General features: G+C 47.3%; 1 protein-coding gene across 1 annotated transcript in view; it reads left to right on the top strand.

Moving 5' to 3' along the window:
• Positions 1 to 15,799, top strand: part of STOML3 (stomatin like 3) — a 126,176-nt gene that overhangs the window by 78,895 nt on the left and 31,482 nt on the right. The window contains exons 3-5 of the mRNA XM_086935066.1: positions 7,124 to 7,227; positions 7,311 to 7,383; positions 7,822 to 7,904. Of these exons, the coding sequence (XP_086791192.1) occupies positions 7,124 to 7,227; positions 7,311 to 7,383; positions 7,822 to 7,904 (260 nt within the window). The remainder of the gene's footprint in view (positions 1 to 7,123; positions 7,228 to 7,310; positions 7,384 to 7,821; positions 7,905 to 15,799) is intronic.

Here is a 15,799-nt window from a genome sequence, read left to right on the forward strand (position 1 = left end):
AGCCTCTGTGCACTGGTATTCAGAAGTTATAACAATGTAAAAAATAATTACTCCCTTTCACCAATCTAGCTGCAAACATCACTTCTAGAAACTGACTTTCTTAATAGACAAAGCAGACAAAAAATCAATGAGCGTAGCAATATAGCCAGCCTAGATATTATACAATAGTTTCTTAAAATCATCCGTCTGGGAACCTTGAGTTAAACCCTAACCGGATAGCTGTAACGCACTCAATGGCTATTGTGCATACCTTAAGGCATTGTAAACCAATATTCTATAGGAAATTAGAACAATCACCATCATCTTTTAACGACCTTAACTGAGGTAGAGCATTCTTACATAGTGTTTTGTTTCTAAGCAGTCAGTTAGCGAGCGGCATTTCAATTATGTCTTGTCTAAAGATCCTGTATCTGACCTACTGTCAGGGCTTGAAAGTCATTTCCCCACCTGTGACAAATTTCGCTCCTGATATCCTACAAATGTTGTGAAGCTTAAATCATTCTTCTCTACCTAAGAAGCCATTTTGTATCCACCAATTTTGAATATATACTCTCCTCGACGACAGCCTTCAAAGTTGAAGCCAAAAGATACTTAATGAGCAAATTCTTGCTATATAAAACGTTATAAATAAATAAATAAATAAACATAAGTTTAAGCATGGGCGAATTTTGCGAATCTCGCGTTCGCGAATTTTGCGGATTTGCGAACTCGCAATCCGCAAAATCCGCGAATTCTCGCGAATTTTTTTTTGTGTTCGCGCAGGTTTCTGCCAGTTCGCGAGGGTTTTGTACAATTTCGCAAACGCGAACTTACCTGTCGGGTCGCAAGTTTTGCGAACTTGTTGTTTCTACGTGTCCAGCCTGTTTGGGACACTCTTCTTCATCACTGCCACTCTCTGTCACCACTGCCACTCTCTGACTACTCATGCCACCCTCTGGCCCACCCATGCCACCCTCTGTTTCATCACAGCACCCTCTGGTTGTCCAGTGTACATTATTGTCGGAAAGCAAAGCACACCTTCCCTGCCTCAAGTGACCTGAATTAATTTGGGGCTGATTAATGTGTCACAGAATATTTTTTTAGCTGGCACCTGCTTCCTTAGTGCTTCCTGATTAGTGATCTTTTGCACTTGCTAAGTGCTTTCATTGTTGCAAAATTAGTTACAACACCTGCCCTGCCCCAACTGACAATAATGAATTAGGGGCTGATTAATGTGTCACTGGATTTGAACTTCCAGCCTGGCTCCTGCTTGTCTGCCTTAGCTGTAATTCAGGACCTTTGTGTAACTATTCTGAGGGTCAGAGCAGGGTCACATAATAGTTGCAAGTAGGCAACTGAACTCTGGAGGGGCCCCTCAGGAAGCACTACAGGAAATGGCTACTAATGATGAGCTTGAACTTTTGAACCTGGTAAGTAGTTTCAGTTTTGCTAAAATCGTATTTCTGCAATTTAGCGCTTATTCGCGGGGCGCGAAGTTGAACTGGGAAGCCGCGAACTCACGCGAACAGTGCGAGCAAGCCATAAAATCTGCTGCTCGCGGATTTGCGGATTTTGCGGGAAATTCGCGAATCTCGCGGATTGCGAATTCACCGAAAATCCGCAAAATCCGCGAGCGTAACGGATTTTCCGCCCATGCTTACATAAGTTCCATTGTGGTAATGCCTTACTAAGCTCCAACAGTCTCACTAAGACCGTTCATCATAGACTGCACCTTTTCTAGAAAATTCCACAACCCACCTTTTATGGCAGGTCTTGAAGTGAGTTTCTTCTTACAAATGTGATGTGGTCATCGAGACTGATCAACCACAAATTATATAATGGGAATGCACATTATTAGCGTGCGCCAAAACACCAATTGATCTGCCTGAAGATTGTTTAGAACGCATCCACCTAATTTGTTTTTCGAACTTTCAAAGCGTGATTGTAGTTCTAAGTTTATGACAATCTCGCAATTTGCTGTCTGTGCAGCAAAGAAGAATAGTATTCAAGAATATCTACTTAAACTATAAAAGTCTAAGGGCCAGATGTAGGTAATCCTAATTTACTGTTTCTAAAATACCGAATTTTACCGATTCGGTATTTTAGAATCGGTAAATGCTACGTAGGAAAACATTCAGTAAGTATTACCGAATCGGTATGATTCGGTATTTACCGAATCGGTATTTACAGATTTGGTAATTACCATTCATTACCGAATCAGTAAATACCGATTCGGTAATGGGGGAACGAATTCAAGGGTGGCAGGGTGTCCCTACATCGCAGATTCGGTAATTTACCGATTCTGTATTTTAAGGAATCGATATTTTACCAATTCCTTAAAATACCGATTCGGTAAATTACCGAATCTGTAAATTGCCCACCTACATCTAAAAAGACTAATACCGGTCGGTAACGGCCGAAATTCGGCAATTTCGGCCGTTACCGACCGGTATTAGGCTACCTACATCTGGCCCTTAATGACCTTGAGCCAATCTATCTGACCAACAAGGTTGCATAGTCCTGTCATGCCTTTCTGCTTCCTTGGACGGCAAAGTTTGATACAGGTTTATTCTTGTTGTACAGACCTGTGATGAAATAAGATTTTCTGATCAGTGCCCTGTGTGTAATGCTGGCAACGGTCTTGTTGCCGCACGCACACACGCACTCCCACATCCGCAGGCCAGGCATGGCCTGTGGGGTTAAATAAAAGGAGGACGGGCGCTCGAGCACGTCACTTCCGACAGTGACACTGGTGTCTGCCTGATTGCTGTAGCCGCTACGCGACCTGTCCCTGCGCAACAGCAATAGCCCCTCCAGGCCTGAGGTGGCCCCACATTGCTGTGCACAACATTGGCGACGAGCGGAGGGGGGCCAACCCTCGCCTGTACACCGGTGGCCTGATCGGAGCGACCCGCTCCCTTCCGCGGTGCCAACCGCGTGCTTGCCTGCTGTGGCGATTGCCTGCCCCTGAGCCCACACGGCTGTCACTGCCTCCACACCTGGGCCCTGAAGTCTCCCCTTCTACCTCACGGGAGACGCGGCACTGAAGCTGGCGGAGCCGGACCGCACACGCGATTCGATGCTGTTCCTCATGCATCTCGCGTGCGTCGCGGACCGGCACGTCGCCCTACCAATCCTCACGCATTGCGAGTGAGACGCGGAAAACGCCCTGCAGATGCTCACGCTTTGCGCGTGACTCGTGGAAGCAGCCGGGAGTGTGCCATACTGAGCCCTGGATGGAAAACAAACAGCATTCCAGGGTTGAGTAGGACCTCAACACTCCCACACCACTGGAGGCCTGCTGAACTCGCGACGGAGCTGAGGTGAGCCGCGCAGCTACAACGCGACGTCACAGAACCGGCGCAACAGGGGATAACACTCTGCGAGGAACACACAGACAACTGCATCCAGGTACACCGTCACTATGGGGGATGAAGATGCACCAGCCGCCACTATCCACATCCCGTTTCAACACGCTGCATCGGGGGTGCTGCCACCATTCAGTGAAGCGGAAGACCCGTCCACAGCCTCACCAAGGTGGAAGGTATGGCTCGAAAAACTAGAAAACTACTTCATAGTCACGAGAGAGACAGACAAAGCAGTAAAAAGGTTGCATTCGCTACACTACACAAGGGATGAAATATTTAGACAGTTCAAACACCTGGCTTACACGGGGCGGCAGATGATTACGACGTGGCGGCTGCTTCCCTCAACGGCCATTTTGACCCCCAACTGAATGTAGACTTCGAAGTATTTAAACTGGGACAGGCAAGCCAGAGGGAAGGTGAGACGATGGACCAGTTCCATACCCGCGTCAGGGAGCTAGCCAGTTCCACCGACGAAGATCAACCAAAGGCCATAAGGAGGTAGATTATCCAAGGGTGTCGAGACAAGGCACTGAGAGGGTCGATTCTACGTAAGTCAGGGATCTCCTTGGAAGATATCTTAATTCTGGCCAGATCTCACGAACTCGCAAACGTCAGAGCCACCGCCATGGAACAAGCATTGCACAAACCCCAGATTAAGACAGAAACCATCAAGGTTGAAAGGGCGGACGCGGTGCGGGCCCAACCGCGTGGACCACCACAGAAAGGATATTGGAGAGACCCAGATTATCGGAGAGACCCGCCCCGAGCGCGGTGTGGGTATTGTGGGCACGAGCCCCACACAGCCAAGGACTGCCCAGCCCAAGGGCAAACATGTGCAAATTGTGGAATCCCAAACCACCTCGCATTGAACGATGGGTGATCCAACTACAATCATACGAGATGGAAGTAATATATCGCCCGGGGGCCAAGAACCCCGCAGATTACCTGTCGCGTCATCCCTCTCAACAGGAGCCAGAATCAGTAGACGACGACTGCGAGGAGTACGCCCAGTGGGTGGCACTCACCTCATGCCCGCAAAGCATGACAATAGAGGACATCAAGGAAGCCGCTACCGCCAACATCTACCTGAGGTCTCTTCAGGCAGTCCAAGAAGGCTCGTGGGCCGAGTACTTATGCCCACCAAATTCCTGGTCCGCGGAATGATAAGGAGTCACTCACAAAGATCTGGCGAGTCCGGCATGAACTAAGTGCCACGGAAGACTGAGTATTGCTGAGAGGGTCACGGCTGGTAATCCTCCAAAGCCTGAGACACCGAGCAGTACAACTCGCCCATGTGGGTCATCGAGGCACGACAAAGATGAAGGCGCGAATGAGAGAAAAGGTATGGTTCCCGGAGCTGGAGAACATGGTGGAGGAGTACGTGAGGAATTGTATGGCCTGCCAGCTGACAAGTGACCCTGAAAGGCCCGCACCGGTGATCACGGAAGAAGCCTGCACGTCTCCCTGGACCAAGATCAGCATAGATTTTGGAAGCTTCCCGGGCGAAGGACTTACATCAGTGGCCATCGATTCCTACTCTAAGTACCCGCTAGTGGAGATTGTTGTCTCCACCGCATTCACACACGTAGGACCGGCGTTGGAAAAGATATTCTCCATGTTCGGATACCCATTTGAGATACGGAGTGACAATGGACCACCCTTCCAAGGGACTGAATTCGCCACGTTCCTCAGGACAGGAGGGATTCACCACCGTCGCATCACACCTCAGTGGCCCCAGGCAAATGGGGACGTTGAGAGATTCATGCGGACTCTCAACAAGGTATTCCGGATAGCAATGGTGGAACAAGCCGACCCCGAACAACGACTACATGAGTTCTTGCGGGAGTATCGGGGCACTCCTCACTGCACCACGCAAAGAAGCCCATGGACCCTCATGTTCCAAGGACCACGGAGGGACCTCCTCCCTACTGCCCCGGGCTGGACACCATCCCCGGTTGACACTGAAGAAGCACAGGAACGGAGGCGACAAGGAAATCAGCGAGCCAGCCGGTTCAGGAGAGCAACTCCAAGGAACCTGAGCCAGGGGAACCGAGTGATCATACGGAACAGACGCCCCGGGGGGAAGTTCCAAACTCGATATGAGCCGGGAACCTGGACAGTAACATCTACAAAAGGCACCATGGTCACTGCCCAAAAGGGGGAAGAGGAAGTGTCACGAAATGCCTCGTGGTTCAAGGCCCTACCACCGGAATCCAGACAACGTTCGGAGGCAGTGGAAGCGAAAAACGAGCCACTTGTGACACCGACTCCCACGGAAGACGATGATACACCCCCAGAGGGCCAGGCAGAGGGACCTGAACTTACGTCGGTGTCTCAAACATCACCGACTGCCAGCAGAGAGGCGCATCGAGGTGCAGATGGTGGCAGGGCAAACGCCCGGAGATACAACTTGCGGCCCAACCCTCCACCGAGTCAGAAGTTGAAAGATTATGCCTGCTTGCTGAGACCCTGAAGTTGTCATCAAGGGACACGCAAGTACCCGGGCATCATTATGTGAACTGTTCTTAATATAGGACTGATTTTCATCTGTTGCGAAAATTTTATATAGTTGGATAGAGATGTAATGCTGGCAACGGTCTAGTTGCCACACGCACACACGCACTCCCACATCCGCAGGCCAGGCGTGGCCTGCGGGGTTAAATAAAAGGAGGACGGGCGCTCGAGCACATCACTTCCGACAGTGACACTGGTGTCTGCCTGATTGCTGTAGCCGCTGCGCGACCTGCCCCTGCGTGACCTGCCCCTGCGCAAAAGCAATAGCCCCTCTAGGCCTGAGGTGGCCCCACATTGCTGTGCACAACATTGTGCTAGGTAACAAACGTTCCTATACTATGCAGTCTCGCTCTTGTTTACAGCTAACCTTCTCTAGAATCCGATTGCACATCTTCTTGTAATCACCTCTCCACTACTTATTGTTCCTAGCACATCGAACTGATTTATTTTTCTTTGCCTAGTTCTATTATTATGCTATTAACGCACCTCAAAACAAATGATATCTTCTACTTAGAAGGGACAGGATAGTACCAAATTAGTAAGTAGAAGCTGGGTGTAGATGGGACATTTTCCTGATGCATAATAGTCAAAGGAGCACCTTTTATGACACAGTTCTCTCTGGGTTGCAGAATTTGGTCAGTATTCAGAGGGGAAGAGGTGTGGTGCACTGGCCATGGTGTCTGACTCCGGACTACAGGGCTCATGGTTCGATCCCCGGCTCCGGCGGCAGGTTAGCCCAGCCCCATGTGACTCTGGGCAATGGCTTGCTTAATCTTCGCAACGGCCCGCAGCGCCAGGGCACCTCTACGGAGGATCTGTGCGCTTTACAAATGCTGGCATTTACATTTACATTTTACATAATATGCAAAAATCTCCAGAGCACAATTTTCTGAAGATATGTTTTGGTACCATATTAATGGTGTTCATCTGATGAAAACATTGTGTAGCATACCCACTCCAAAACATGTTCTTCCAGCATTAGCTATGCTTCAAAATGTATGTAACAATATGTAAGTGAACATCTACTAATATTTTGAGCAGTTGTAGTCCTGACAATTTGTATATGCTAAATGTAGCCCATTTAGTGCCCTTGCTGAGGGGCAGATGCCCTTTGCGTAGTTCAGCAATATGTTATTAGAGTACAGGGTTCACAGCTGTATAATTTAGCCCTGATCTGCGAAGTGGTTTCAATTTCCAAAAGACTTGATCTGAACTGAATGCTTAAAATATGAATCGTATATCCTTTCCATTTTATTCTTCAGAAGCTGTTAAGGAAGGGATTGGAGTTTGCGGTTGGATTCTGCTGATCCTGTCTGGCCTGCTTGTATTTATTACCTTTCCAGTCTCAGTCTGGTTTTGCATAAAGGTAATATAACATTATTCGCGTTCATCTTTTTAAGTCTTAAATGTTCTGTGAATCATGTTTTCTTTTTTTACTTAAATTTTTAGGTTGTGAAAGAGTATGAGCGAGCTGTCGTGTTTCGACTTGGCCGTATAGTTTCTGGAAAAGCCAGGGGCCCAGGTAAGCAATTTAAGTTAATTACACATTACCGGAGACAATGTGAGCCCTTCTATCAAAAAACATAAATTACAATCACTTTGACAAAACTAGGAAATTACATAGAGAATGTGGTGGTCTGACATTAATTTTTACAAATTCAAATTACTTTGGCCTGGCAGAAATTTTGGGCTATAGAATAGGGTTACATTGATTTATAATTAGCCTTCTAATGTAAAGCATAATAAAAGCAATGTTTACTTTTAGAAAAAAAAGTATTGTTTAATCTGTACCCAACATAGTCCGTTCCTCCTTACATTGGATGTAAACTGGTCCTCCCAGCTAGGAATCTGTTTGCCTTAGTGTCCACCTTGAAGTCCAGCGAATGTACAGAATTTAAAAGATCAGATTTATTTTTGTGGTAAATATTTAAGCACATTTCTGTGTTTTGTTTTTTTGCAGGACTGATCTTGATCCTGCCTTGTACGGATACATTTGTCAAAGTCGACCTCAGAACAATTTCCTTTGCCATTCCTGCTCAAGAGGTAAAGATTTGCAGTTATGTCTGTCTTCTATATAAATAAAATAGCCATCTTTCATTTACAAAAGGTTAATATCTTCTGATGGTTGCTAGACATTTATACTGGTTTAAAGATCCTGATAAACAGAATGAGTCATCTGCACCTGAGCCACACGTCTCTCCTGCTGCTGAAATCACTGTGCCCTAGGCTCCACTGAAGGTTCCTTATCCACCATCCAGGGTGGCGGTCACATCCTAATTGCACAGGAGGGAACTCCGCAGCCCATGTGGAGGTTCCCTCCTACTCTATGGTGGCGGACGGACTCAGGTCCGTCCGCCATCATAATGTGCCCCATAGTGTTTTATTCATATGTTTTGCCAAAATGATTTAGGTTAACTAAGTAGCGGCACTGGCACCCCTCTTTTTTTTATCATTAGCTTGTGGGTAAGCTGTGCCGCTGGGAGCCCAGACCCAGTGGTGATTTTTTGGTGTAAGAAAGACTCTCTAGACGGAGAAACAGTACGAGTACAGCATAGCTCTTGCAGATTAGCTGAATGATCCACTAATCTTTCATGATGATCTCCCAATTGTGGAAAAATGGGGGCTTACCACCCCATTCCCCTCCAGAAATAGTGGCGGAAGGGGGAGAGAAAGATAGAGAGATTTTGAGGCAGTAACAATGATGAAAGATGGCTGAGACTGGACCTGCTGCTGCTACTACTGCCACTGATGATGACGCCTAGATCAACATCTGCCCAAAAAAGAGCAGTACATTTTGTGGAGCAGCTAAACTAGCTTTCATTGCAACAGTTGAGCACTTGAATAGCCACAGAATTCCTTGTAATGGTGATACAACAGCCTCACTGATAAGGCCAGAATCTGCGAGTGATCTATAGTTCTGATTTTCCTGAAGCATTCCAGGGAGGAGGCACCCTTTCCACTGAAAAGCTGCATGCCATCCAAAGGCATTTCCAAGCGAGTGGTGTGGACATCTCCCAAAAGGACAGAACACTCAGCATGGCATTGTAGTGTGACATCCGTGCCCATGGATCAGGCCACCATATCTGTCAACCCCAGGTTGCTCTCCAGGATCTGCTCTGAAGCATCCAAGCATTCATTGACCAAGTCAGAAAAGGACTTTTTCCTGTGTTCCACTAGTCTTAACATTGTCAGCTTTTCCAAATCCCACAAAACATTGCAAAACATCCCAGTAGACATAGAGCATCCATACTAATATAATAAAGAGAGAGCCCAAACCTTTGAGGCGGGTAATCTCAGGAACCACAGCACCAACACAACACCCAATACAGCGTTGGAAAGGGCAGTTGCAGCAGAAGGACATAGGCTATGCAGGCGCCTACCATATACATTTAAAAGGTAAAAGAACTGTGCCAACAAAGTAGTCCCTTGTGGGCGTGTCTGCGCTGTGCTGTGAGCGTGTGCTGGAGGCGTGACAAACTCTGGGGGCGTGTGGTACGTTCCGCCCTTCATGCCGTCTCATATTGCGTGCTAATCCCACCCTGCTCCCTTTAAATACCCCTGCACCCCATAATCATAACCCACCCTTACTCCTTAAAATACCCCAAAACCTTAAACACTAACCCATCTTAACCCTATAAATATACCCTGTACCCCAAAACCCAAACCTATCCCTAAACCCTAAAAATACCCCTGTACCCCAAAACCCAAACCTAGCCCTTAACCCTATAAATACCCCTGTACATCAAAACCCAAACCTACCCCTGAACCCTAAAAATACCCCAGTACCCCAAAACCTAAACCTAGCCCTGAACCCTAAAATACCACTGTACCCCAAAACCCAAACCTACCCCTGAACCCTAAAATACACCTGTACCCCAAAACCCAAACCTAGCCCTGAACCCTTAAAATACCCCTGTACCCCAAAACCCAAACTTACCCCTGAACCCTAAAAATACCCCTGTACCCCAAAACCTAGCCCTGAACCCTAAAAATAACCCTGTACCCCAAAACCCAAACCTACCCCTGAACCCTAAAATACCCCTGTACCCCAAAATCCAAACCTAGCCCTGAACCCTTAAAATACCCCTGTACCCCAAAACCCAAACCTACCCCTGAACCCTAAAAATACCCCTATACCCCAAAACCCAAACCTAGCCCTGAACCCTAAAAAAAACCCTGTACCCCAAAACTCATACCTATCCCTAAACCCACCCCTGTACCCCATTTATTTATTTATTTATTTATTAGGCATCTTGTATCGCGCAAACTAAACCCGAAGGTGTCAAGGCGCCTATCAAAACAGATCAAAAAGTTTGCAGAGCACCACTAAAGGTATGCAGGTGTAAAAAGGTGGGTCTTTAGAGCAGATCTAAAAGCTTGTAGAGTGGGGCGGGACCTTACTTCCAAAGGGAGAGCATTCCACCATTTAGGGGCCAGGTTAGAAAAGGCCTTGCCTCCCCATCTTGTTTTCCTAACACGAGGTACAGAAAGAAGAAGTTTATGAGTGGAACGAAGATTCCTGCCAGGGTTATACTGGGACAGGATCGATCCAATGCCTGAATGGCTAGTTTTAGCTAAGGCTTTGTACACCATACACATGGATTTAAAGAGGATACGGTCCCCAACGGGAAGCCAGTGGAGCTGCTTCCGGGCCTCGGTGGCAGAGGCACGTTTAGGTAGGTGAAGAACAAATCTCGCTGCCGCATTCTGGACCACCTGCAAGCGCTGTAGCTGACTCTTATTCAGTCCTGCATACAGCGCATTGCAATAGTCCAGCCGGGAGCCCAAAAGTGCGACGGCAAGTTGCTTTCTTGCCTGGAGTGACAAATAGTGCCTGATTTTCCTTAGAATGTGGATAATCCCCCAACAGGTCGATACAGTCCTGTTGACCTGTTGGCACATACTAAGGGTGGGGTCGATCATAACCCCCAGGTTTTTTGCTGAGGAGGTGGGATCGGGACATACGCCCAGCGAGTTCGGCCACCACTCGGCAGACCAGATCTTTTCCTTTCCTCCGAATACCATCACCTCCGTCTTCTCCCCATTCAGTTTTAGTGAATTGTGAATCATCCACTGGCCGACTGCCTCCATACAAGATCTAAAATTGGCGGCAGTCGACGTAACTGACTGGGAGAGAGAGACTAGGATCTGGGTGTCGTCCGCATAGGAAACTACCTCCATCCCAAACGATCTAATAAGTCTGGCAAGGGGGGTCACATAGATATTAAAAAGGGTAGGACTAAGCGCTGACCCTTGAGGGACCCCACATTGCACAGACAGGGATGGAGATAGAAACGATCCCAGCATGACCCTTTGCTCTCTATGATCGAGAAAAGAGGAAAGGAGTCCCAGGGACCCCAATCTCCCTCAGGCGAGATGTTAACACCGAGGGGGATAGGGTGTCGAAGGCAGCTGTGAGATCTAAAAGGATCAGGAGGGAGGTCTGTCCCCCATCAACCCTGGTGCGGATATTATCCAGCACTATGGTGAGGGCAGACTCGGTGCTATGTTCCCTCCTGAATCCATGCTGGGAAAGATCCAAACAACCCGAGCTCTCCACGAATGCAGCCAGATGTTTGTTCAAATGGGCTTCTAACATCTTCGCGGGAGCCGGGAGCAGTGAAATGGGGCGAAAGTTTTTTAACACCCCAGGGTCCAGAGAGGGCTTCTTAAGCAGAGGTTTTACTACAGCATTCTTCCACTGCTGGGGAAAAATGCCTTCCTTCATCACCCTGTTCATGATGTCAACCAGTGGGGGAAGGAGGGATTCTCTGCACTGCTTGAGGATCTTTAGTGGACAGACATCTAGCGGAGAGCCAGATTTGGTTTTGTTGAGCAGGATCTCAAGATCCTGACAAGAGAGAGGAGGAAAGGATTCCAGATCCTGATGTCGAGATGGTTCAACATCATCAGGCTCAAAAAGAGCAGGCACCAAGGGCACGGCGGTCAAGGGTCTTTGAACCTCCAGGGCAGTGTAGATGTCCGCGATCTTAGACTGAAAGAAGGCAGCTATCTTGTTGCACAATTCCTGTGAGGCAACCACAGGATCAGGGGTCTGAAGAGAGGTAAGGGAGTCAACGATCCTAAAAAGTTCTCTAGGAGATGAAAGTGAGGAAGTGAGGGCCGTAAAATATTCTTGCTTGGTCTTAATCACTTCCAATTTGTAGTTTTTAAGCAGGACCTTATGAGCTTCTCTATCCTTAGGGGCCCAGCTAGAGTGCCATAGGCGTTCCTGCCTCCTTACTTCCTGTCTACGAAGCCTTAGTTGTTCTGAGAACCAGGGAGCTGAAGGTCTTTTCCTAGCAGAGTAACACGACCTAGCTGGAGCCAGCTCCTCTAGGGCCTCCGAGATGGTGTTTTCGTATTTAGAGACCGCTGTGGAAGCGTCCATCTCCCAAGTAATGGACATACTAGATGTCCACGGATGGAAAGAATCTTCCCTGATCTTTTTAAAGTTCCTTCGCACTTCCATAGTGCTCGAGACCCTTCTAGCAGAGTCCTGCGTCAGATAGGTCATATTGAAGGGAACGGCCAGATGGTCCGACCAAGAAAGATGGAAAGGGTTGGTGACCATTCACCAGTTGGGTGAGTCCACAGGCTGACATTATTTCCACCAAGGAAATAGTGTCATGGGCCTCCAATAGCTCTAGGTGAAAATTAAAGTCACCTAGAATAGTGAGATTTTGTCGGCCAAAGTAGGGTTCCAAAACCTGCATTAGTTTCAGCCCAAAGCCTGCTCTTGGGCCGGGGGGGGCGATAGACCAAGATCCCATTAAATGCAGGGTTGGCAGAGTCAAATAGGGAAAAATATAAAACTTGAAACACATCCTTAGGGTCAGAGAGAGGTATAGTATGGCAGTGGAATCTGTCCTGATACAAAATAGCCAGGCCACCGCCAACACGGTCTATTCTGTCATGTCGAGTTAAGCAGTAACCCTCAGGGACCGCATCGACAAGATCAGGGCCTGAAGAGTCTTTCGCCCAGGTCTCCGTGATAAAAACCCAGGATGGTTTCTGGTCTAAAACAAGCTCCTTAAAAACAATGTTATTCTTAATAAGCGAGCGAGCATTAAGGAGAAGACAGGTTTTGCTCGGCCTTTTAAGTGCAGAGGAAGGGCAGGGCTCCGGAGGAGCAGGAGAGAGAGAGAGTTTAGGCTCATCCGCATCTCTCTGAAAGCAAGCACAGCCAAGACGTGTAGAAAAGTCTTCAGGTCTGTACCGATGAAAGCATGGGGCAGGTATGGGCTTAAACCGCAGTACATCCTGCAAAGCATATTTCAGAGCATAGGCGCCTACCTTATTCTGACCAGAGGTCCAGCCGTCCAGCCCGTCCTCAGCGCGGACGGGCGCAGACGGGCTGGACTCTGGCGTACCCCATAACCCAAAACTATATCTGAACCCTTAAAATACCTAAACACCCCAAAACATATACCTCAGTACCCCAAAACATATACCCCTATACCCATACTTACCTTATCCAAACATTAAAAAAAAAAGCGTTTACCATTCATGCATTTACAACGAATTTCGTTGTAAATGTATGCATGGTAAAAGCATATAACATATAATGCCATGCGTTATAATGGCATTGCGGAGTCATGGTACTTTCGTAATGAAAGTATGCGGAGTGATGGTATGCAGAAGGAAAGTTGCGGAATAATGGGTGTTTACCTTCCCCCGGTAAGTACCTTGGTGGCACAGGGGCCCACATCTCCAGCAACATACTCCTATTTTTTCACCACCCATTTGAAAAATGCACAGGTCTCTCTCATTGATGGCCAGCACGACATACACTTTTAGACAGACCTCCCGCCACAAGTTCTAGAATTGCGAACTTTAGAGCTGGGGAGCTACGTTCGAATCTCAGCATCGGCTCAACATCCTGTGATTCCAGGCAAATCGCTTTGTCTCCCCGTGCCTACCACAAATGAATGTGTTCTTCTGTAATGTAAATTGTGCTCATGCCATGTTGTCGAGTTCTCGCTATATAATATTGCAAGGAAAAATAAAGTAGGGAAACTCGAGTTCACACACTACTTAACGCGCACTCTTAAGTGCATCAGCAGTGCACTGTGAATCGGAGCGTTTCTCAGGCCTGTCACAGATAAGAAATGCTATCAAAACGAAATCCTACAAAACAATATACTACTGGCCGGCAGCAATTCATACCCGGACAACGTCGGGATGGGCTGCTAGTTTGCTATAAAGTGTGAGACTGCCTGAGGTGAATACCATCTGGCCCATTGCATGCTACTGTTGAGACTGTGTCTGGAGAAACCCGAGGGAAGGCATTGGTGTTCAGCTTAGAGGATGAATCTTGAACCTCCAGAGAAAAGGAAAAACTTTGCATTACCAGGTGTATGGTGTAGACTACTGGTCCTGAGAAGGGATTCTTCCAGGTATCTAAGACTGTTTTTATAGTGTCTTGTAAAAAGGGAGCAAGGGCTTGGCAGTCAAAGCAACAGGCTGCAAATGTCTGTCAAAATGTTTGACTTGAGGAGTGTTGGGCTTGGCTATTCAGAGGGCAGTATCCGCTCTAGAATGTCTACATGCCTTTTGCACCACGGTAGTAAATGCAGACACTTTCTCTGTAGAAGAGCCAGAGGAATAGGTAAAGTCTCTTTCTTGTGACCGCCGAAGCTTTGAAAGATAAAGGCCTTCATTGGAGTAAGAAAGAGGAAACCGATGGTCGGGCTCAGAATCATCATCATCTTCTGTATGACCATAATCTATCAGAAATGGTTATGGCCTGGAGTCTGATTCAAATTAATCCTTCTTAACGTTTCTTGGTCCTAGGAGAGTCTGTTCATCAAGGCTAGCTATGACTTTCTCTTTTCCAACATGGATTTTTGTAGCTGCCTCCGAGTGTGCTGCCATGATTGGCTCTCAGAACGGTGTCATGGACGGTGGGGGACAGATAGGGATGGTGTCATGGTCTTTCATTTCTTTGTAGACACTAAGGGCGGAGTGTGTGTAGACACGCAGTTGGGAGGTGTTGAAGTGGCTAGAGTTGTGAAGCCTGAAGGAGGGGGTCTGCCCTTGGGAAATGGTTCAGAGGGTACTGGAACCATCCTAAAGATTTCAAACATGGCCGGACAGAAGGCATCGATTTGTGCGAGGTCAGTGGATGGTGCACATATATAAAGCCAGATCTTTTACTGTTTCAGAATCAGTTTGTGTGTACGAGAAAGAGCCCAGTATTAGAAAATGGTACTATAGCTCTGAAAAATCACAGGAACAGGATTTTTGTTTCAAAAAGGAAGAGCATTTATCCATCGTATGTTGCTTTTTGTATTTTTTGTGGGTAGAGTTTATTTCCTTTCATGAGACTTAAATGAGGAGGTTGGGGTAGCCTTTGGCTTGTTCAAGCAGGCCTTGGCCAGATATAATGTGTTATGCTTCGCGGACATGCCTGGAGTCGATCAACTAACTTTTCTGAAGAAGTCTAAGTGTCCTTAATAAACATGACTTTCGAAGGGCTCCAGGGTATTTTGGGAAAATGCTGTTTTGGCACTGGAACGATTCAAAGATAGTCACGCCACAGCATGATCGTTAGAACTACTGACACCAGCTAAGCAGTTTCCTCACCAATAGAGAAAGTTCTAAGGCCATTCAAAGGGGCTAGGTTACTGACAGCACCAGCTCTACTAACCTCTAAAACAACAATCAGCCCTTCCAAGGTCAAAAATGTGGCATTAGCGAAAGCGGTTTAATCTAAGAGGGTCAACAGTCCTCTAAATCCTCCTCCCCTGGTGCACCGGCTACCAAGTGAGTAATTTGTGCCTAGATACAATATCCACCGGAAAGAGACTTACCAAAGGTAAGTCACTTGTGCTTTTTGCACCCAGTAGTGATCATAGAGTATAAAAGGGGATAAATATGGGTAGGAGGAGCAGTGGATGGCTAAGGTGGGATGCGGTTGGTCATGGCAAAAAACA

The sequence above is a fragment of the Lissotriton vulgaris genome, chromosome 8 (assembly GCF_964263255.1).
Source record: "Lissotriton vulgaris chromosome 8, aLisVul1.2, whole genome shotgun sequence".
NCBI classification, from domain to species: domain Eukaryota; kingdom Metazoa; phylum Chordata; class Amphibia; order Caudata; family Salamandridae; genus Lissotriton; species Lissotriton vulgaris.